This window comes from Rhea pennata, chromosome 27 (genome assembly GCF_028389875.1).
Source record: "Rhea pennata isolate bPtePen1 chromosome 27, bPtePen1.pri, whole genome shotgun sequence".
In the NCBI taxonomy this organism is placed as follows: Eukaryota; Metazoa; Chordata; class Aves; order Rheiformes; family Rheidae; genus Rhea; species Rhea pennata.
The window spans coordinates 2,248,165-2,270,289 of NC_084689.1; the positions used below are offsets into that span (position 1 = coordinate 2,248,165).

A 22,125-nucleotide genomic window follows, 5' to 3' on the forward strand; every position below is an offset into this window, starting at 1 on the left:
GCTAGCTTGTCAGCAAGCCACAAATGAGGATTTTACTAGGAAATGCAACGTGCTGACTCTGGAGCAGGGGAGCACTGCACCAACAAGTGGCTCTTGACTCTACTGAGAACAAGGGCTGCCAAACTGACACAAGCAGTAGCCAGAAAGTTTCTATTTTTGTTATACATGTTACAAATGGGAACTGATACTGGCTGGGACAGTCAGGCATGTCTCAGACTGTGGCCCCATGCGAAGTACCTGTCTGCCAATACAAGCAACTTTGCTCAAGCTCACTCTTTCACTAGTATGCTGTACTCAATCGTTTTGAGATCAGCTGATTTTTTCCTAGAGTGCTCACCTCATTGGCAAAATCTGCAATCATTAGTATCCTCCACTTAATTCATCCTACACACTCCTCTTCTCTGGAAGACAGACAGTTTTGTTCATATGGCAGGTTAATTCTGTCCGGGGTAGCAAATGAGAAACCCATGAGAAATGCTGCTTTGATCTTCAGGCAAATAAGAAAAAAATATATATATTAAGGCAGTCAGTTTTTAACTTTTTTTTTTATTGCTAGAAGTTGGTTTCAGTCCTATTGCAGCTCTGAAATCCTTCAGTAGAGAAACATTGCAATCATTGTAAAAATCATCATTTGGTGTGCTAAGATCAAGTTTACAATTAATCAAGAGTGCACAATTCAACAGAATATTAACATTTAACCATCAACTTTACAAATAAAATAAGGACTACAAAGACGCTGCTACTGAGTATCAACAGTAAGGAACTATTTACAATGTTTACATCCTAAGAAAAAACAAAACGCTTCCCCCCAAAAATGCTCAATTTAACCATGAACCATGATTATTTATTAAATCTTTACAGTGCAAAGTGGGCCTAGAAACCAGACCTAGGACTAAACAGCATCAAGAGAGTTCACAGCTCTGAGTGAGATGCACACAACTACACCAACACGATTTCCTTTCATGAAAGATTTCCTTCCAGGTACAAACAGAAATGGAATTTGAAATAAACTTTTCTAAAGTGCTCCAATTTCTTTCAGTACAAAAATATAAAACACTGATTTATAAACATGGCACAAGTGGTATTGGACGTATAACACGCTGATGGTAAATGATGAAGAGCCGTCAGTGGTCACAAAGATGTTGGGTCTGGCCTTGAAGAGGTGGGGGAAGGCTTTTCTTTTACTTGCTCAACAAGGTTATGCAAGGAGAGCAAATACGTAACCTGGCGCCAAGAAGATTTTTCTTGCACATGTGAGAACTGCTGGGGAAGACAACAAAACGCTCCAAGTTCCCTTGCACAGGGGCACAACACACAGGGATACCACTGAGCAGCACCAGGGGAGCCTTAGCTCCCACTCTGAAGGATTGAATGTAGAAGTTAAACTACACGTGTTTTTAACCCTTGGCTATTCTAAATTCTGACTGTCATTGTAAATGCAAATGGCAAACACCTAGTTCCATGAAAGCAGGATCATCTGACTACTACGCAGAACGACAAAATTGCCAGCAAATTATTTAGAATTACTCCTACATTTGCAGGAATGCTATTACCTTGGTGAGCAAGCATCTCTAGAAATACCAATTCTTCTGCCTCACACTGGGAAATGATTAGTAATTTCAATTTGTGGAACATGCCACAACGACAATCCACAGATAGTACATTTAAAAACTAGGAGAGCATTTACAATACACACAGGGCAGATGTGCTCAATACTAGTGAATATGGACATTCCTTCAGTCCAAAATACAAAATGACCATAGTTTGAATGGGAAGAAATAGAGGAAACAACCTTTACACCAGAGTTGAAAATTGAAGATCAAAACCACAGTCTCTACATTTCAACATCACAATATTGAATACAAATATGATCATAATTTTAAGGCGGTGACACAAAGCAAAGAAAAATGCAGTTCAAAGCTTGTGCTCTAATTTCCTCCATACCCCAGTTCAGCAAAAAAGCCAAAAAGCACATCGGAGGCACAGAATTTTGAACTGTCTAATCCTTTGACATCAGTTAAAAGCAAACTTTTATTTTAAGTAACCAAAACGTCCAATGGAATCAAAAGCAGGTCACTTAGCCCAGGACACAGCAGTATTTTGTAATCTAATCTGCTTCAAAAAATAACTTTGCTTCAAATGAGAGTTAAGAATCCAAAACTAGCTCACTCATCTAGAGTGATTTAATGACAATCTGACAGATTAAACTTTGCGAAAGTGGAGAGATGAAACATTTTTCATTTAAATAATATCTTTCACTTGGTTCCCTCCATTTTCTACAAATACTTTTACCATACTCTGGTCTGTCGTTGCACTAAAATGAGATATTACAGCATTTGCTAATTCTAAAGTCTCTCCCTTGCTGGGTACTGCCCAGGAAACCACATTAATACCCAGTATGGCACATAATGATTTTGACCCACGGAACTATGAGCAGATGAAGATCCAGTCTCAACTCAAGGTGAAAACAGCTGTCATAGCACTAGCTGCAGCTAGACATGTATACTGAGGACAGACAGTCACTTAAAAGGTAATTTCTCAGTTACAGAATTAAGATTCATATTCCAAGGAGGTTTTGTGATGTTGAACCACCAGCCTAGCTTGTAAGCATCCTACGTCCATTTGCTAACAGTCATAACAACATATTTAGATCACTGCTGACAACAAGGATTAAAACAGTTATATTTAAGTTCAAACATACTAAAAGAAATTAGACCTCACTGCAGACATAATATTTTCCAGATGTCACTGTTCGTTCTCTGACTTTGTTCACTGTGCAAAGGAAAAAAAAAGGCAGCCAAACAAACCTCTTCAGTCCATACACATTTCTCTCACACTTTGAGACAGACACAAAATTAAACCAAAGAAACATCTCTAAAAATTGTTTTAAATCCTCCAAACAGCGAATGCAGACCTCGCTTCTTGGCTGAGGCTCAGGACATGAGCTACTTCCCCTCATTCAACTTAACTTCATGCTACAACTCCCCAAAACCTGGTAATCAAAGGAAATGGGACACAGTATTTTCACTAGGAGTGGCCCAAACCACAGCATAAAGGCAAGAACATATTGTGCATTCCTGCTGTTTCACTGTGTGTTTATGGAAGAAAATACATGGTAGCACAGATGACTGGAGCCTTGACATCAGCAGACTGAAAAATCATTCTTATAAAGCTGTTGGATCTTGCATGCTGGCTTCATCAGAACTGATTTTTCATTTAAGAAAAATTCTCCTCCACTTCAACCTAACATTTAGGAATGCAGAAATGAATACAATGTAGAACTATGTTCTAACTATCATCAACATCATATCAACACAAAAATCACTACGTTCCTAATAGCGACCATATTGTATTTTGCAAATTTAACCATTGATAATCCGCACCAGTTCTGCATGACTGATGATTTACCAAGCAATACTTTGGTATTATAATGAAGTCTATCGTATTTAATAGTGATAATTTGTTCTAGTAACAAGTCAGATGGTTTGGAGTCTCCTCTCATTCATAACCTTGCAACTCTATTAAACTCAACAGCATTGCTTCAGGTTTACACCAATATCAGTTCCTAAAGAAATGATCATTAAATCCAAGAAGTACTGCAGAAGGAGTGCTTGCTCTGTAAGACAGAATCAGTATTTCATCACTTATATTTTTCCTCTCACACCAATCAATAAATTTGGATTTTTCCGTTTTTTGTCTGGAGATAACAACCCAAATTGTCACCAGCTGGAAACAAACTTCAGATTTTCTGCTGAAATGTATAATGTTTCTCGCATGGTAGCTACTGAGCTAATTTTAAAATCTTCAATCAAAGTGAAGCTACTGTGTTAAAGAACATTACTAATGTCACATAGGCCCTAACCACTGAGACAGAGTCAATGATTTGAAAAGAAACTGCTGAATTGCCATTCAGTGCCATTAGCATACAACAGAATGGAAAACTGATCAGGCATTCCATTCATCTGTGCTATAATCACTTTAAATCAAGATACGACAAAACTATTATCCGTCACATTCTTAAAGGTATTAACTCAAGTTTTTAAGCACCGAGATACTGATTTCTCTAAATCTATAACAATCCCCTTCTACATAACCTCTTCTGTGTACAACGTATCTGACTGCTCACCTTGTAATACATGTCCTTAGGTGAACTGTCTAATAAAAACGGAGACACGGAAATAATATACACCAGATGACCGTACAGATTACTACAAAGGGGCACAAAGCCTTTTGAACAGAACTACGTTAATACCATCACCATTTCATGATTAAGAACTGACCTATTTAATAAGAGGTGTTCAAGCTGGCTTAGCTTTAAGCAGCTAAACCAATGGAGTTTTAGCCAATGGTACATTTTTAAGAAACAGTTCTTATTCCCTTCATTCCTGACAGTGTTGCAGAGAAGTCTCTGCAGTAACAGCAGCCTTATTATCTTCTGATACGTGGAATAATGTCTCATCAAGCTGGCTGACAAACAAGAGACGCAGAAAACTTAGGATTAAGCAAGACAATAAATTACTGCATTCAAACACTTCCTATGTCTTCAGTGAGAAGTAAAATGCAAGTCTCTAAGTTCATTCTGAACCAACTCAACACTTTTGATTGGGAATCTGCACTGCTCTCGTTAACATGGAGAACTACTCACAGTATGTATCTAAGGACATAGTTATTCCCTAGTGCAAGTTGATGGCCAAAGAAATGTGCATTTGGTCCAACTCTTCATTACTGTCGTATATTTTCACATGTCCAACCCTTCACATCCACAAGCAGGTGAAGCTCCTGACCCTTGATCACTTAAGAAGCTTACCTTCTCTCTTCCACTGTGCCTGGCCATCAAACATGTGCTCCACTGAATCTCTAAAGGAATAGAGTTGCTAGTCTGGCTCCTGTGAGCAGGTATCACAATGGTTGCCACGCCTGGCTGTAAGAAGACTGGCTTGCTAGTCAATTAGTCACTGAAACACAGTTAGCATAACCCATTACACTGACCATGTATCCGTAATAATGCATTTAAAAATTCTCAGCCAACATTTGGGGCCTACTACTAAAATGTTTTTACATAAAAAATCTGGGAGGTTCAACATCAATTAAAACAGTTTACTTCACAAGATGGTGCCCACAAAGAGCACAGATTCACCAAAGAGTAAATTACAGTAAATAGCAGCATTTTAATATGCTCTGAATTTATATATCCTTGCCATATATCAATATATTTCCATGTTTGGAGAAATTAAAAGCAAGTTATTACTACTGTGTCCTCATTCTGAGCTGCTGGCAGAGAAGCCAACAAAGTAAAACAGTAATCCTGGTCTGGTCTTTGCTAGTATTAATGGGGCAGGGATGAAAAGCCATCCACATCAGGTCTCTGTCATGTTGAACACTTGGGCCTGAGTTCTTGAAACAGTATGTCAAAAAACTAATCTTCAAATGGAAACAATCAGAAGAAAATCACATCTTCTTTGCTGGTATCATCTTGCACATTTAACAGAGCTGGCTGAGAGGCCACCAGGGTCTGGACAGAAACATTGTTGGGCTTGAATAAGTTTGCTGAGGCAGATGAAAGTGCTTCTGGCTGAGCATCAGTAGGGCCATACAATTCTACAGAAGAAGAGAAAGAAGAAAGACTCATGACACTGCACAGAAAGCTTGATGCATCTCCACACATGAACAAGTTGGTCAAGACATACCTGGCTGGAATGCAGTGGTCTGGCTGCTTGGGAGGACTGGACTTGCTGATCGCCTGCCTCTCAAGACACCCTCCTCTCGTCCAACAAGCCTGGGGGGAATCAGCTGTTTCTGATCAACAGATGCTGAAGAAAGTATTTTACAAATTAGTATTTCATTCTGGCAATATGCAGATTTCATTGTTTCATGTTGCAGCCCATTTTATTGACACCTTTGTATATCCGAGGAAGCTGCTGTTCCACTAAGAGCTGGTGCTCCTGATGCAAATTACTTAATTTTTCTCTTCAGTTACTTATGATATAGATATTTTCCCTCTCCTCTTCCTTTAGGATTTCTATTTCAGTTACCAGCAGTGCTGACAACCACAGATTTAAAACAGAGTATTAGAGAGCACAGCGGAGAAAAGTATCTTTGCCCTAACATTCAACTGACAACAGCTATTTGCTACTTTTAATGCTGAGAACTGTGATGAACTTTTGTCTCTGTTCTCCATCTGTCTCACAGCTGCTCAGCAGCAGAGTACATTGGTGTTATGGCCTGTCAGTCGCTAAATTTCAATAATAAAAGCAATTCACAAAAACAATTGTTCTGGATCCAGAGAACTCCTCTCAGTACACATTCCTTACACATCACACAAACCAAATACAATATTTGCCTCTGGTACAGATTTCTTGTTCCATTTTATTCTATGATCTACATATGTGCCTAACAAGCATGCATCCCACTAATGCTCATGAGAGACTAGAGGCCAATATATCTAAGTTTTGTATCTTTCATAAAAATTCCATAAAAATACCATTAAGTACATTTTCACTGCAGAGATCATTATGTAAGAGTTATTAAAAAATAAATCACGAGAGATGTGGCATTAGAGCTTTATTTTCTCATTTACCTGCATTTGGTACTCAGGGTAAAAGGATATCAGGTTTTATTTATGTGCAAAAGCGTAAGCAAGTTCGTAATTGCATTAAACTTTAAGCAGAACAGAGAGAGACATTTCTACAAAGCGCAAAAGCCCTCTCAAGGGCTTTGGCCCCAAGTCCACAATAGTCATGCAGGCCTAGGCAACATGTAAACTTGCCAGGTCTGAATCCTATATAAAGGTAAAAAGATAATTTTGTAACTTTAAACTATAGGCTATTCTCCTAAGCTGGAAATAAGGCTCTTCTAAGCAGCAGTGGAAAAAAAAAAAAAAAAAAAAAAAAAAAAAAAAAAGTGGTTTTTGCTGGGTCTGTCATTGGCAGATATTCAGTGCCCTGTAGTTAGCAGCACAAATTACACTATGACAAGATGACTGCATTTTTAACTTGTTTCTATTTCTGATAAAAACAGCCCCCTTTGAGCAATGCAGCACACACAGCATCTGATTTCTGGCCTGGAAATCTGTATTTAATGATTGACTGGTGCTAAGAAAGGCATCACATTCGATGTCATTACAACTCTGGACAGTTAGGGAGAAAAGGTTAAGCCAGAATCAAAATGTTCCATGCGTGCAGAACAAGCAAAGCATTTGCTATTTTCTATTACCACTACTATATTTGCATACCAGGTGAGAAGATTTTACATCTAGGCTTACAAGTTCTTACCACAACTCTATCCTGTTAGGTTAAGACACTCCATTTTCAGCATTACCCATTTGTGCCATATCTCCAATTCAAGCAACATACACAGCCGTAACTTTTAACTTTAGAATTTTTATGGCCTATCAAGCACAGTAAGCACACTAACAACTCGTAGTACATTATTTTCGGCCTCCACATGGGTAGCCAGAGGTTTAAACTATCGTGTTCTGTCTTACTGTGATGCTAGCAGAGCTCAAAAATGCATTTAAATACACTTACCTGAACTGTCGGTCCTATGAGATGCCTTGTTCTTCCCACCTTTCTCTTTGCTTCCTTTTGTAAAAGTGGCAAGCTTAGTAGGAATCTGCTGCTGAACTGCAGCTGGTTTCTGTATCTGATTAGTTGCACTCAGGAGATGTATTGGCACTTCATTCTTCAGCGCAAGAACTGGACGATTCTCCATGGTAGTACTGTCCCTACGAACCAGCTCCGTCCGTTCCAAGTAATCCATCCCAGAGACGCTCACTCTCCCAGAGGTTTTCAAGACTGGCAGAGATGGTTCTATCCCTTCTCCATTGAAGCTAATGGAATGGCTCAGCATCTGATTTTAAATGAGAAAAAAACATATTCTAAGTAAAACTAGTATTTTCATACTCTAAGACACAATGAGGAGAGACCACCCTAAGCCCTGCACTTTTTTTGTGATAACTGCAACAGGCTAAACCAAGCCCAAAGACAGTGGCAATCAGGAAAAAGAGCAGGGGCAACACAGACTATGTGAGTCCTTGAAAACTGAAAAGGACCTTAGCAACTCCAGACTGCTTAAATGTCATAGCTACCACAGGAACTAAAAAGCAGATTGCACTAGGTGATGACAGAAGGGAAAGAAAAGTACAACTTTCAGCCAGTGAAAAATGATCCAATTTCATCAGACCTCAAAACGCACACTTTGAAACAGAGATGTTTTTAGAAATCAATTGTATAAAATGCCACCAACGTAGCACATCTCCTTCATTCATCTGTCTGCAGTAGGACAGTTCCTGTCTTTAAAAAAACCTCAGTTAGCCAGGTTCAAAAGTAACCTTTTCTCTGTTTCTACTTTATATATATATGTATATGTATATATGTATGTATATATATATATACGTATATATATTTATATACACATACATATATTCCCATTATTTAAACGTCTAGGTTGAATTTCATAGATATCTGAGGAACTGCAGAGCTCTGATGTCTCTCATCATGGCCTTTGTCAGCTATTTTAGATGATGGCACGCAAACCCCCGTAAGAAGCAAACAAGGATAGTCTGTTCGCAGAGAGTTACATTGTTGAGACAATGTTACCGCTACAAAGAGGGGTGTTCTTCATTCAGAAGCAAGCAGGTATCAGTTAGAAATCAAACTCCAAGAATACCAGTTCCTTACCTGTCCTAATTCTGGGGAGCACGTGCCTGATACTGTGTTCTGTTTCTTCAGCTTCCGTAGCTGATCTAGACGCTCTCTCTCTTTCTCAACTGCCCTCTGAGCTTCCCGCAGCCTCTCTAGATCATGCTGATAGGCCTCTCGCTGCCTCTCTAGCTCTTCCTTCTCCTGATTCAACCTATCTTTTAGCTGCCGAATCTCCTCTTCGTGCTCCTGAAGCCGGGCTTCTGTGCTTTCAAATTCCCTCTGCTGCCGACTTCTTTCCCGTTCCCAGCGCTGCTGCTCCAGCTTCAGCTGGTTCTGAAGTTTCTGTACATTCATCAGTTCTTCTCTCTGTTTTTCAAAGTTACGTTGCTTCTCCTGCTCTAGCAGTAGGTTACCTCGCGTAGACTGCAGCCGATATTGCTTCTCTCGGTCTATCATTGTGGCTCGTTGCATCTCAATATAGCTGTCCTGCTGAGAGATCACTGCCTGGAGGGGAAATGCGAGTCCCTCGTAAGGCCCATGGGCTCAAGAAACACGTACAGCAAAGCAAAAAGACAACAGCATCTACCAGAGTGGATCACCAAGACCTTCGTCTTCAAGTGCAGGTCTAACTTCCCCAGCTTGTATATACCATCACAAATGGCAAAATACTACAGACAGCTGAGCAAACTATTATCTTCACAGATGTCAAAATTAACACATTTTGCATGTAAAACTATGACTCTGAATCTGACAAAAATCACTTAAAATATTACTTATTATAAAGTTACAGTAAATACATAGATATAAGTATATATCAAGAATAAAAATTTTATTGGGAGATGTATCTCAGTAGCAGGGAGATTAGATGGAGCTCAAAGCAGCAAGAAAACTACATTACATGAGCAGGAAAAAGCATTCAATTATTTAAGATAGTATTACCGTTGTTTCAAGAACTGGACACAATGTTTCCTTGAGACTCAAGTCTTAAATTGTTTCCCAAGACAAGTCTTAAATTGCTCAGGGGATATATCTAAGGTAGTTCCTCTATATCTGCCTAAAATTCATTAAACCTAATGCCTAACAAAATTTCTTAGAGTATGTAGTTGTTTTACCTGTAGACTGAAGAGTAACCGTAACAGTGTTTGTATCCTTCGGACAAGCTGAGGAGGAGAGGTAGGGAGGAAAGAAGACATTAGGCACTGTGGAAGAGAGCTCTGTTTTGAAGCAGCACTAAGGTTTTTATTTTTTAAAAAATAGTAAACATAATCAACGTTATCTATACAGAAACACACAATAGAAGCATGGCAAAAAGAATATTCTAACATAGTAATAGCCAATATAGCAATATGCAGGCACAATCAATTTGAGCGTATTAGCCTTTGCACAAATATGCTATCCAAATCTCACTGGGATTCCAGGGAGGAATCTTCATCATCTGTTTTTTTCATATGAGCTATTTAACGACCACTTCCTCCTATGCTCCAGGTGTAGCACTCATTAGCGGTTCAGAGGCAAATTTTGTCAGTGAGCTGAGAGCATACAATCCTTGCAAACATGCAGGAAAAGTAATTAGCCAGCTCTTTGAAACATTATCTGCCTACATACCCAGAGTTCATCTTTGTTTTCTAATGGGGCTTTTATCTCTGCATCCATAATGCATTAGTAATGGTAAGATACAGTTTGTTAGTGAACTTGCAGTTCTACAGATACTTAAAATATTGTTTTCTTTTGCATGCTATTATTATTATTATTGCTATTTCCCTTTATATTTCCTAACAGCAGAAGTAACATACCTCAGACTCTATAGTGGGCTGCAAACTACTGCTGTCACCCAGCCTTGTTGTATCACTCTGAAAAAAGACAAAAACAACATAGGTCCTAGAGCACACATCTTGGGCTGTGGCGGTGCTGCCAAAACACTTTGGAAGTGTTCATCTCATTAGAGAACAGCATTTACAGCTGGAACACAGATTGCTCCCCTGAACTGAAGGAGGTATATCAAAAATACTTAAGCCACAGGCCAGTCTGAGACAAATGCATGATCATTAAAGCTAGAACTAAAGATATAGCATCAAATGAACAAGTATAAAACCAAATTATCATGTCTCCCAAGATCTAAGCTACAAACCATTAACTCGCCCCACACAAATAGCCTTAATAGAGTCAAGTAATTTCACAGAATGCTGTCACAGTCCAGCCTTTCCAGCTATTAGGACTTTTGGCTTTCAGAGGTTTATCCACCACTATTATGAACAAGGGCCATCAGGAAATACATTCAAGTTGTATACAAGCCCAACATACGGTTTGAGATCCTTCTTCTGTATCAAAAGGGAGGTCGTGGAGCTGCACATCTGAATTTACTGCAGGGCCTCTCCAGTCCCACTCTCTCTGCTCACCACCACTGTTCTTCCTAAAACTATCATCTGAAAGAAGAATGGAGTGTGAGTGGCTCATACTAGCACAGAGCCTTTGGAAACTCACTACATAACAGAGCAAGCAGAAAAAAATTGTGATCTTGAAGGCAGAAACAGGTTGCAACTGCATGGCTTATCCATACTGATTAAAAGAAGTAGTAAAGTAGAAAATAGGAAGAACAACACTGCTCAGAAAGGTATTATAAGCTTGAAGAGATTTAGTTAAGATAAATAGGGAGAGTAAGGTCAAATTACATTATATTACTTTTAACAAAGTAACTACAAAGCAGCATGAACAGATCACCTGTAGCTACTCATGAAGATGAGATACTTACTGGCAGAAAAATCCTATTCAAAGTTAGCACTGCTTTAACATGCAAGGAGGTGGGGGGAGATAGAAACCATGCTACATAGAGTACTACAGTCTGATAGACCTATACAGCTCTTCACAAGCAAATGAAACAATTTCTAGAGATAACCAGTGAAATAAGGACTGTTTCATTTTTTAATAAACACATAAAATAAAAATGAAGAGAAAGAAACAGTATCTAGTATTTCTATTTATTTCATTAATTAGCTGATAAAGCACCTGTGCCAAAAGGACAATTTACATTATCCAAGAATTCGGCAACCCTTTAGTGACGGTGCAGATACAAGGGCAAAAGGTTTTAATGATTTAATAAATAAATAAAAAGGGCAGCTGAATTAAAGTTTCCTGCATTTTCAAGCTTAATTTTTCATCAAAATTAAAATGCTAGGTGGAACTGTGATAATTAGAAAGCATAGATTCAGGTAATAATGCCCTTAGCAAAAACCAACTAAGAGCCTTACTCTGCTCTCTAGTGTTGATATTGGAAGCATAGGATACAACATGCTGATACCATATGGCATCTAAAAATCTGTACTCAGCCCTCACAGCCCTTATTTCTTACTTTTATTTGAAATTGAGGGGCTGCTGTCATATCCTCCAAAGGTCTCTGCTCTCTTGGGGAATGCTGACCCACAGCTATCTTCAGGCTGACAGGCTCCACTGCCCAAATGAGTGAAGATGAGGTTTTGGAGATTTTCAGCTACGAAAGAGGAGAACATGCCATTTTAAACAGCCATATCTACATAGTGAAACAACTGCATCATGCTAGCAAGTCACAAAATACTTCAATCACCATGTACATTAAAAAAATCAGGCAGTTTGAGAACTTCTGTACAGTACAGATAAATTTTCCTTTATGATAAACTCCTTATGACAGGCTCTTCATATTGCACATAAGAAGATAACCTCCTCCTTGAATATAAGGTTAAATCATTAGGACTTGAATGGGTTTTTGTCAATCTTAAAGTGATGTCTGTGTTTATTCTCCTTCTAAATATGCTATCCCTCGACAGGCTATCTTGTTCTAGAACCCTCTGATCTAAATAAACAGATAAATAATCCAAGCTGCAGATAAGGTTTTCTACCTAAACAAACAAGGTGCACTTTACCTGTCTTGAAGATTGGTTCTGACACCAAGAAATCTGAAGAGCATTAAGTGTTATGTTATTACAAGATTTTCCAGATCAACAAGCTGTACTTAGATCCTGTGTGCTTATCCACACTTGCATCTGTTTAAATACATACACATTCCCACATTGCATTTACCTTCTGTCACTGCAGACTTCAAAATCACCTCTCCTTGCAGGTTCTCTGAGATATCCCCCCGAAGAAGTAGTCTAGATCGGACTCCCTGTGAATGGTCTTCAAATCCATTCATTTCAGACATTTCTAGATAAATCTGTTGCTTCTCAGTCAGACTTTGCACAATCAGGTCATCTTTCATGTTCAGACGCTCTAAAGGAAGAAATAAACTCAGTTCTGCCCTCCAAATCACTGTAAGAGTACAATGCTAAATTCAGAAGATTATTATTCATTTTATATTTAGAGCATCAAACATACAGATATCATTAACAGTTTAAAAAACAAGTGGGAAAAGCCCAAGGAGCACAGAAAGCTTTGCTTCCTGTTCAACAAAAAACTGGGAAGATTTTGTCTAATTTTATTAGATTTATTTAACTATTTCTACATGGTCTTGCAACATGCTGAAAGACTTACAAAGGAGAAACTTGATCACATCATATGATAAAAGAACAAGATGGTCATAAATCACAAGTGATGCTGAGATGCTGTTTGTGGAATATATAACTAAGCCATTACCCTGAAAATCTTTCAACTTAGCGGCTCTTGCTTCAGCCAGCCTCCTTTCTGCTTCAGGTTCATTAAAAGTTCCTCCCTCTTCATCAGGACAGCTGTAAAAAGGGGGAGACAGAAAGATGCTTGACTTGCTCATTAGATAACTTAGAGTCATCTCAGGATTCAACCCATGTCTTTCCCTAGGATGTGCTTTATCTTCTGTTAATCTTCCTCCCTTATCCAAAGCCCTGTTGTATTTGGCATCAGTGAGCTAACTTTTTTTTTTTTTTTTTTTTTTTTTTAAACAGCTATGTCTTAGGATGTTTTTTCTTGCATCTTTTACGCATGATTTCTTCACAATAGGCATACACAGAAGTACATGCTTCACTCTTGCAAAAGAGAGTTTTGGGATAGTTAAATGTATTTTTAGCTAAGGTTACTCCTATGAGGCCTGCTGAAGAAGAGATGGATGAGCAAGAAATCAAATCCTCTGTCTTTCATTCATAATTTACCTTTCTACAGCTCTGCGAATGTGAGCCATCCAGGAATTCCTCTCTTCTTTTGAGCTTGTATGAATTTCATACATTTCTGGTCCTTTTAAGGAAGCACTAATTAAGAACATTGCTTTTTCCTCATTAGCTACCTCTCTTACAATTAACTTTTGCAATGAGATAACTGGTGGTTTAGAGTCCTGCGAAATAAAATATAGTTTATTACACGATATTATATACATTCTTTAGGGTTAGTGCTTCTTAGCCCTCCCCTCCTCCCCTTTTCCTATTTATACAGGGCCATCATGGCTGTAACATTCTGACATTATTAATTTACTACTGTGGCCTTTTCACATGACACTTTTGACATCCACCATCTTTTACTCATCAACCATAGATCAAAACATTGAATAAGAACGTACATTCCAAAAATAAGAGGTCTTAGTACTTGTTTGAGTATTAAAGCATGCATTGATTTAACCAGCTGAACATTCCCACTGGTCCCGGAAATCAAGCAAAGGCAAGTCAAGCAAAAGCAAAACAAGTTAAAGGCAAGAAACAGCAATTTCAGAGTTAGTTGTTACGATTTGTGAAAGCATCCCCATTCCGTGCATTAGAACATGGTCAAATTGAAAAGCCATTGCTTTAATAACCTTGATGTTACCCAAATAGATTTTTCCATTAGAATTCAGCTCTAATTTTAATGTCTTGAAAAAAATACACATCCCAAAAAACAATTACATAAGACAAATAGTTTCTTTGTTCCTACTTCCATTACATCATAACTGAACTAGATCAGTACAAAATGTACACAATCAACTGTTCTGAGGATACCTGTGGAAATTCCCTAGAAAAACAGGCAAATCTACTGAGTGTTCCAAAGTGCTGCAGTAATTACTTTTGCATTTAATGTTGATTACATTTGCTTCAGGAAAATTCTCAGCCTCCAGTAAGTCATAGGTTACTACGGCCATGGCTTCCCATTTCCCTTGCCAAGGTGAAAGATTCTTTCCTTCATATTAATGTACAGAAGGAGACCTTACTTGCATGTGCCTTTCAAACTAGAATTGTAGCATGTTTAACATATATGACTTGTATAAATAGCACCATAACAGAGCTTGGTGAAAGGGCAAGTCACAGCATAAGAAAAGAAGGAAGTAATAAACCTCAAAACATGCTCAAGGCATCAAAAAACCATAGGAGATGCCACAGCTAGAGCAGACTGATGCAAAGGAACACTGTTTTGTACCAAGAGACAGCAGGAGCACCAGGACTGCTGCAGGAGAATTGACTCTATAGTATCTAACTTGTTTATTAACTTCATTTTCCTTCTGAACCTGCCATAACAAGTATTTAACATTTCTATCTGCATTTCTTCTGTAGTTACTGTAACTTTCATAAATACAATGAGTGAATGTATTAACTAAGGAGAACAATACCTACCACTGATGCAAATACATATTTTTGGTCCTTTTCTTGTAATAGCAAAAGTACATCAGTTAACAGGACTGCCAGAATATCTACAGCAGAAATAGAAAGACAAAAAATAAATTATTTTACATCAAAAAGACTGAAGCAGACTCAGATCACTTAACTTTAATTCCCTGTGGGACAGGAAAATAGGAGGGGGATAAGTCAACGTTTGCAATATTCAGTCTCCCACGACATTCCACTTGGAATCCCCATCAATAGCCTATACGTGTGCAGAACCAGCAGAATACAAATAGTCCATTTAAAATTTTAAAATACCTGCTTAGGCATGCTACACATGGTCTCAAACACTCAAGAGTGAACACTGTCTACCTTAACAGCGGATTCTTCTGGAACTGCCGATGTTCACCGTACCAGGTACTCTTAGCTGCATTATATGAACCAGTGAAGCTTCTCCTTGAACATTTGAGCAAGGAAGCTGTTAAAATGTTCACTTGTGCATGCTGATTTGATTTTCTGGTAAAATAGGCACTATGTAGAATGAAGGTGTCATAGGGTTGACTTGACACAATTTTTCAAAGTGTGAACCCAGAGCTCGCACAAGATAATGTCTTTCCACAGGAGACTGAATCAGTATGACTCAAAGCTTTGTCATCTATCTAAAGACCTCCCACTTGAATTGGAAAGCAGATCAGACAGATAATAAGCAAACAGCATAAGGAACTTAGCACGCACCATTACAGAGATGCTTATTGGACAAGCCAAGAATAGAACAAGTGCTATTTCCTCCAACATCCTATTAAACAAGCAGGTTATTGTCATCCTGCTTTATACTTAGTCAATTGGTAATAAACAGTTACTAAAACAAAGAAAAATCTTGCTTCCTAGTTGCACTTTTCCCCTTCCTAGCCTTTTACCTTTGAGTCGCCCTGATGCGGCTTTCCAGTACAGCATCCCATCCAGCAAAAGCCGCCTCTGCCCCATGTCGTCCTTCCGGAAGAAAAGCCCATTCTTGCATTTCCCAGATGATTTTAGCTCCATTTTATGCATAATCTCTTTAAGGCGCTGCCCTTTCTCACACTCATTTACCATGGCATCCACATGAGTGATCGTGTCCTTAATTAAGCTGAGAGACTGTGTCAGCTCTTCGTAATCTTTAGTCCCAGCTACAAAAGAGGGAAGAGTTGCAATTAACCAGATTTTCAACTCTGGAATGCAAAATGAGCCATCCAAACATATTTTAACATGAAAAGTTTCATATTCAATATCTAATGATAATTTCTAAGCACATAAGGATAAATAAATGATTTTAAAGAGACTCCTAAAGCACTAAATCCCCAATGAACTGACAGGCTTAATTACTATGATTTCATGGCGCTAGACTTGAAACAGAACACCCCTGCTCTTGACCCTCTGATGAGGTGCGACTGAACTGGATCTGCATCTAGAACTACATCTTCATCTAATAAAGAAGTGAGGAAGCAAGAATAAGGCAGTACCAGCCTGCCCTCCTTGTCTGAGGGAAGGACATGCAAAGCATGGGAGAAAAAGGATGAGCAGACAACTGTCAGGCATCCAGGAAAGATGAGGCAAACTACCTTCAGTATTCTGAATAATACGTTCCACCAACACCGGGTATTTGGTGATCCGCTGTGTAACTAGAAGGATACACTCCTGAACACCAAGTCTCCTCACAATGGAATAGTTGCCTATTTTCTAGAAAACAAAAAGACAAATCATTCATATGCTCTTCTAACTCCCTCCCCTCTTCATTCACACATTTTCTATCTTGAAACATTTTGTACAGCTAGGCATAGCACCAGAAAATTAACTGCACTCTTTTACTACAGCAAAGTTCAGGACAGCAATCAAAAACAAGTAATTTATTACTTTTTGCTTTTATTCCTAAAAAATATTTTAAGTATTATTTCCAACTACTGTTAATTAAATCTGCAGTCAAGCAGAGAAAGTTCCAAATTTTAACAGTCGATTTGCTAACTATCTGCATTTTTTTTTATATTTTTAATAATAGGATCAATTCTTAAATACATAGAAAGTACTATAGTTTTAAAATCAGATCCAACCACCTAACCACAAAGCTACATCAATAAAGACTAAAAAAAAGTGTTTATTTTTAACACTTTATGTTCATCACTATGTGAACTACAGAAATACATTTCTGTTTAGAAATACAAAACAGATCTGCAAACATCAGAATCTCAATAGCTGGCCTGACTCCAGGTACAACACAATCCTGGCAGCAGAATACAACAGCAAGCTCTTTTTTGTCAAGGACTGAGGCTATATATTTTAAAACTCACTCCGTTTACTTATTTGGTTCCTTGTAAGGAGAGCTTTTTCACTTTTGAAACACCTAGTTAAGAGAAGCTATAACTACAGGGACACGTTGGAAAGTTCACACCGTATCACTTACTAATGACTGGAAAATGAGAATACTTTGGACTGTGCAATGCCATCTAAGACTCAGCTTACATGCTTGCCGTTTGGCTGTGTTTCCCCAGTCCTTCCTGTTAACTGCACTTTACAGTGTGGAGTAGATAAACAGAACATCCTAGAGCCAATCTCCTGGATTTGGAAAGATGACTTAGCAGGCAGAACTAGAGCAATATTACTTACCTTTTCTATTGCGTTTTATCAACAGCATTAATCATGATTTGATTTATCAAACCAATATACAAAGGCGGTCACCTATCAGGTAAGTCAGTGACAGAACCATGAATAAAACAAATATCCTAGTCTCAGTCATACGCACTCTTAAAAGAAAATCCTGCCTGACTCAAATTTAACACCTGCTAATTGTGGCTCAAGAGATCGAAAATACAGAAAGCTAACAGCCCATCAAACAATAAGATCACGCTTCTTTAATTCCATCCATTCAAATTTAAGAGATCTTCAAGAACAAAATAACACCCACAGTAGTCAAGCATATGTTGCTCTGTCAGAATGGAAGGTTTCTAATTGTTGTTTACCTTTATTAAGTTTTGGAACTTCTTATTGCTTTGGAGAAGGTCTTTGTAGTGACTAACAGCTTCATTGTGACCACAACAGAACACACCATATTTTTCTTTCATTCTCTCCCCATTTTCACCTGAAAACTAATTGGAAATAGAAGGATGGAAAATACGAATTACAACAGTACACCTACACACTGCAAGACCTGGATTTAACCAGGTTTTATGGTAACTGACTTCTGAGACAATGTTTCTTTGATATTTCAATTCCCTCTTTATCGGAGAGATTTATGCAGAGTGACATGAGAGAGCTTGGAGTAACACAGAACAACCAAAACTAACTGACTGCTGTCATAATGAGAATTTTTAAAAGGACTCCTGGGCCTCTGCACTTCCAAAGGCTAAAAGCTGCAAAAGGTGAGGGGTTAAAAAAAAAAATAGTCAAGATATATGAAAGAAATCGTTTTGCATCTACTCCAGATCAAAAAGGGCATTAAAATTAAAAGCAGCAGTGATCAGTTGAAAGAATCTTTACTACATTTTTAAAGGGCCAAAATCCAAGCAAAATTAAATGCGGTAGAGCTGTGATCAAGAAGGACATCAGTAATATGTTACTTGAATTTTGGAACAGATGAAAAATAAAACTGAATCATTTGCAGTAGCATATACAGACATATATGTGGACCCAAAGGAAAAAATATTTGATAAACATTCCATTTTAAAACATTATTTGTGATGAGACATATTCCTGGGAGCCAAGATCACACACTAAACTAGGAAGATAATCTTAAACCCAGTGTTAAATGAAGGCTCTATTACATTCAAGCTTTACAGAACATGAAGCTAAAAGTAAGATTGAAGTTAGTAATTTAATCATGTCAGCTGATGTTGGTAGAACTTAATTCACACCTGCTTTACCAAGATGTCCCCAATGTTCTGGATAATATAATTTCGGTCACTGCCTTCTTCCAAGGACTCCCTTCGCCGCTCCTTTAATTGAAGCAGGAATTGCCCATGCATCTCCAGCAACTCATCCACACAAGGGAAAAGTTTGTTGATGACTGCATTTGGGAACTGCAGCTCCTCTCTCATGGCTTTGGAGTACACCTTCAGCATAATTTTCAGTGTTCTGACATGGTGCATTTCAGTCTGCATTAGTTCTGGGCAAGAGGAAATAATAATAATAAATGACTCATGATTTTTTTTATATACTGTGCAATGACTAGTAAAGATATCACAGAGTAGACTCTGAAAGGCAACATCTTTTGCAAGTGACCAGCAAGCCCATCACCAGAATAACAATAGCTAGACCGACTATCCTGGATTATAAAACACCCCTACTCGTTTATACTGGTAAGAGTAAATAGTAACAAAAGAGCTATACTGATATATAGTTGATGCCATAAAACTTCACCAATTCTAAGTGATGCAATACACATTTCTAGTTTCTGAATTTAAGTACTTCCAAATATGCTCTTCAGTAAAATTAACAAATATCTTCCTTTTAAAAGAAAGCTAGTAACTCCTGAGAAATTCTGGTCTAAAGCAGACCATCTGTCCAGATAAAATGTCTAGTTAGTGTAATCTACACCTATTATTTAGGATAGAAAAATGCAACACTACTTCTAACTGCTAAGAAGAAGAGAACAAACTATTTTCACTATCAGAGGGGTATGACAAGAGAGACAAGGTAGTAGTCTTACACTGCAGCAAGAGAAACTCATATCATCAGGAATAACTATTTCCTTATTATCACAAGGATTAACACTGGAACAGATTGCATAGAGCACCTTTGAAATCTCCATTTTCAAAGATTTTTAAGAACAGGTTAAATAAAACTCTGACATCTAGGTGCAGCTGATTTTATAGTAGCCCAGCAGTGAGGACTAGATGACATCATAAGTTTCCTTCTAGCTCTATTTTGTATTGTTCTAGATCTCAATAGAAGCAAACTATTCCAGGGCTGTCCATACAGCTTTGCTAAGGTATCATAACAGTATTGAGAAAAGAATATAAACATCACTGATGTAAAGTTCTTAAATTTGTCCTGTTAATCTCCCATCTAAGTAGTGACCAAGATTGACCCTACTTATTTAATGACATCTCTCAGTCGCAGTTGAGCTAGGGATATTCCCTAACTGTACAGATGGGCTTTGTTGCTTACACAGGCATATTGGAAACTATGGGTTGCTCAGAATTATTAGTAGGAGAACTTATGCACACTAAGACAGGGAACATACATGAAAATCTTCACTCAATTTTAGATTCCAAGCATAAGTCAAAACGGGAAGCCAATTAAAACAATGATTTCTACCTCGGTTCAAAATGGTGGCACTATGAAATACAAAATATATTCATAAAAATAACAAATATTCTTACCATAAATGACATCTTGCCTTTTTATAACTTCTTTCTTTTGCCTTTTTGCATAAGGCTGTTCCACTGCAACACTCCAAGACTCTGCCTCAAACTCAAGAGCATCTGTTTCTATTTCACTTCGGAGGGACACAGAATACACATCTGGATCAAAAGCACATTTAATTTCATTAATCAACAAATTATGTCTAGCCATATGCCTCATTACCACCTTTAAGAACAAGAGTAAAAACCATCTGTGTTGTTTTGTTAAGACTGTGTTAGAAATTGTATAAAATCCTGTAAAGCACAGAAATTCCATACCTTCCAGAAAAATGGAGTCTGATGTTGAAGGTGCAAGTGATACAACATCATCTGATGATTGCTTAAATTTTATAAATCCAGAATCCCCTTCATCCATGTCTCCTGAAATTAATCTGAATAGCCAAAGAAATCAGACAACAAGGAATCAGAAGAGAACTTCAACATATATATTTTTTAAGTTGCTCGACTAAACAAACAAACCTCTAACTCCTGTAACAAACATCTTTCCTTAATTATAGTGCAATTAAGTTAAAATAAATATATAAAAGGTATTTTCGCACTCCAACTTTAAACAGTTGGATCAACTGAGTAACTTAATAATGAAATGTTATAGCTCTAATTAGAAGAGTATGAGCATGCAACTTCTGTATGACATTTTAAAAGACATCACCTGCTGACAAATCATATCCAGTTCAGAGTACAAAGAGCACTTTCACTGAGAACTGAGCATAATTGTGGCACATTAAAAGGACATAACTATATAAACAGTATATATTTTTGAATTTGTCTACTATCTTAAACAACGTATACTGCAATTTAAACCACTGCTGCCTCCTACACTAGTCAGAACTAGTAATATCTAGAAAAAATGATCTCAGAAAATATTCCTGAATTTCAACAAGTCTGAAGACTAATACACCCATGGGGGGGGGGGGAAATAATCTACACAGAGTTACTGAAACATTCCCCTATTTTATATAATATTTTGTGGCATAGTGCAGGGAGACTAAAGAGAAAGTGTTGATTTAAACCAATAAATAGCTTACTACTTAGGGGATATTTTAAATTAATTTCAGCATTAGAAGCTGACTGAATCTCTTTCTGAGCTTGAAAATAAACATGAGCTCTTGTTTTAGCACTGTAATTGTTTTTACTTTTACAAAGGGAGGATGCAGCAGAAGCTACTGGATTAGAAGAGAAGCAGTTTACTTACCCAAATTTATTAACAGCTCCAGCAGTATTCAGTGAAGATTGAGAATTTCCTCTTTGGGTGATAGTCATACCGAGATTCCGCGACAATACTGGGGTGCCATCCGGTCCCAGGAGAAGACCTCGGGGCTGCTCCTTCAAAGAAGCGGCTAGAGAGGCAAAAATTGAATTGGTACTCAGAAAATGAGGCGTACACTGCAGATCGCCTGCTCTCAAACCTCTCTCTGAATGTGGACGGAGAACAGACAGGATCTTGGATGTCAAGAGCTCATTGTCCAAAAAGACATTCTCATTCCATTTTCTTGAAAAGGAACCACAAAAAGACAGCTCAGGATGAGCTGGAATTGTATTGCTTCTGCCGCTGCTTTTTGAATTTGTATTCCCCATGCTCACTACCGGCTG

General features: G+C 37.9%; 1 protein-coding gene across 1 annotated transcript; it reads right to left on the bottom strand.

Moving 5' to 3' along the window:
- Nucleotides 1-526: 526 nt before the first annotated feature.
- Nucleotides 527-22,125, bottom strand: LOC134151516 (rho guanine nucleotide exchange factor 18-like). The gene is made up of 19 exons (XM_062596115.1): nucleotides 21,728-22,125; nucleotides 20,794-20,906; nucleotides 20,494-20,634; nucleotides 19,024-19,274; nucleotides 18,133-18,258; nucleotides 16,741-16,858; nucleotides 16,060-16,308; nucleotides 15,155-15,231; nucleotides 13,733-13,911; nucleotides 13,245-13,336; nucleotides 12,693-12,881; nucleotides 11,989-12,126; nucleotides 10,944-11,065; nucleotides 10,436-10,492; nucleotides 9,755-9,802; nucleotides 8,679-9,146; nucleotides 7,527-7,848; nucleotides 5,688-5,810; nucleotides 527-5,598 (listed from the first exon to the last, which is right to left on the bottom strand). Exons 1-19 carry the CDS (start codon nucleotides 22,108-22,110, stop codon nucleotides 5,438-5,440), a joined length of 3,357 nt encoding a protein of 1,118 aa, XP_062452099.1. The 5' UTR covers nucleotides 22,111-22,125; the 3' UTR covers nucleotides 527-5,437.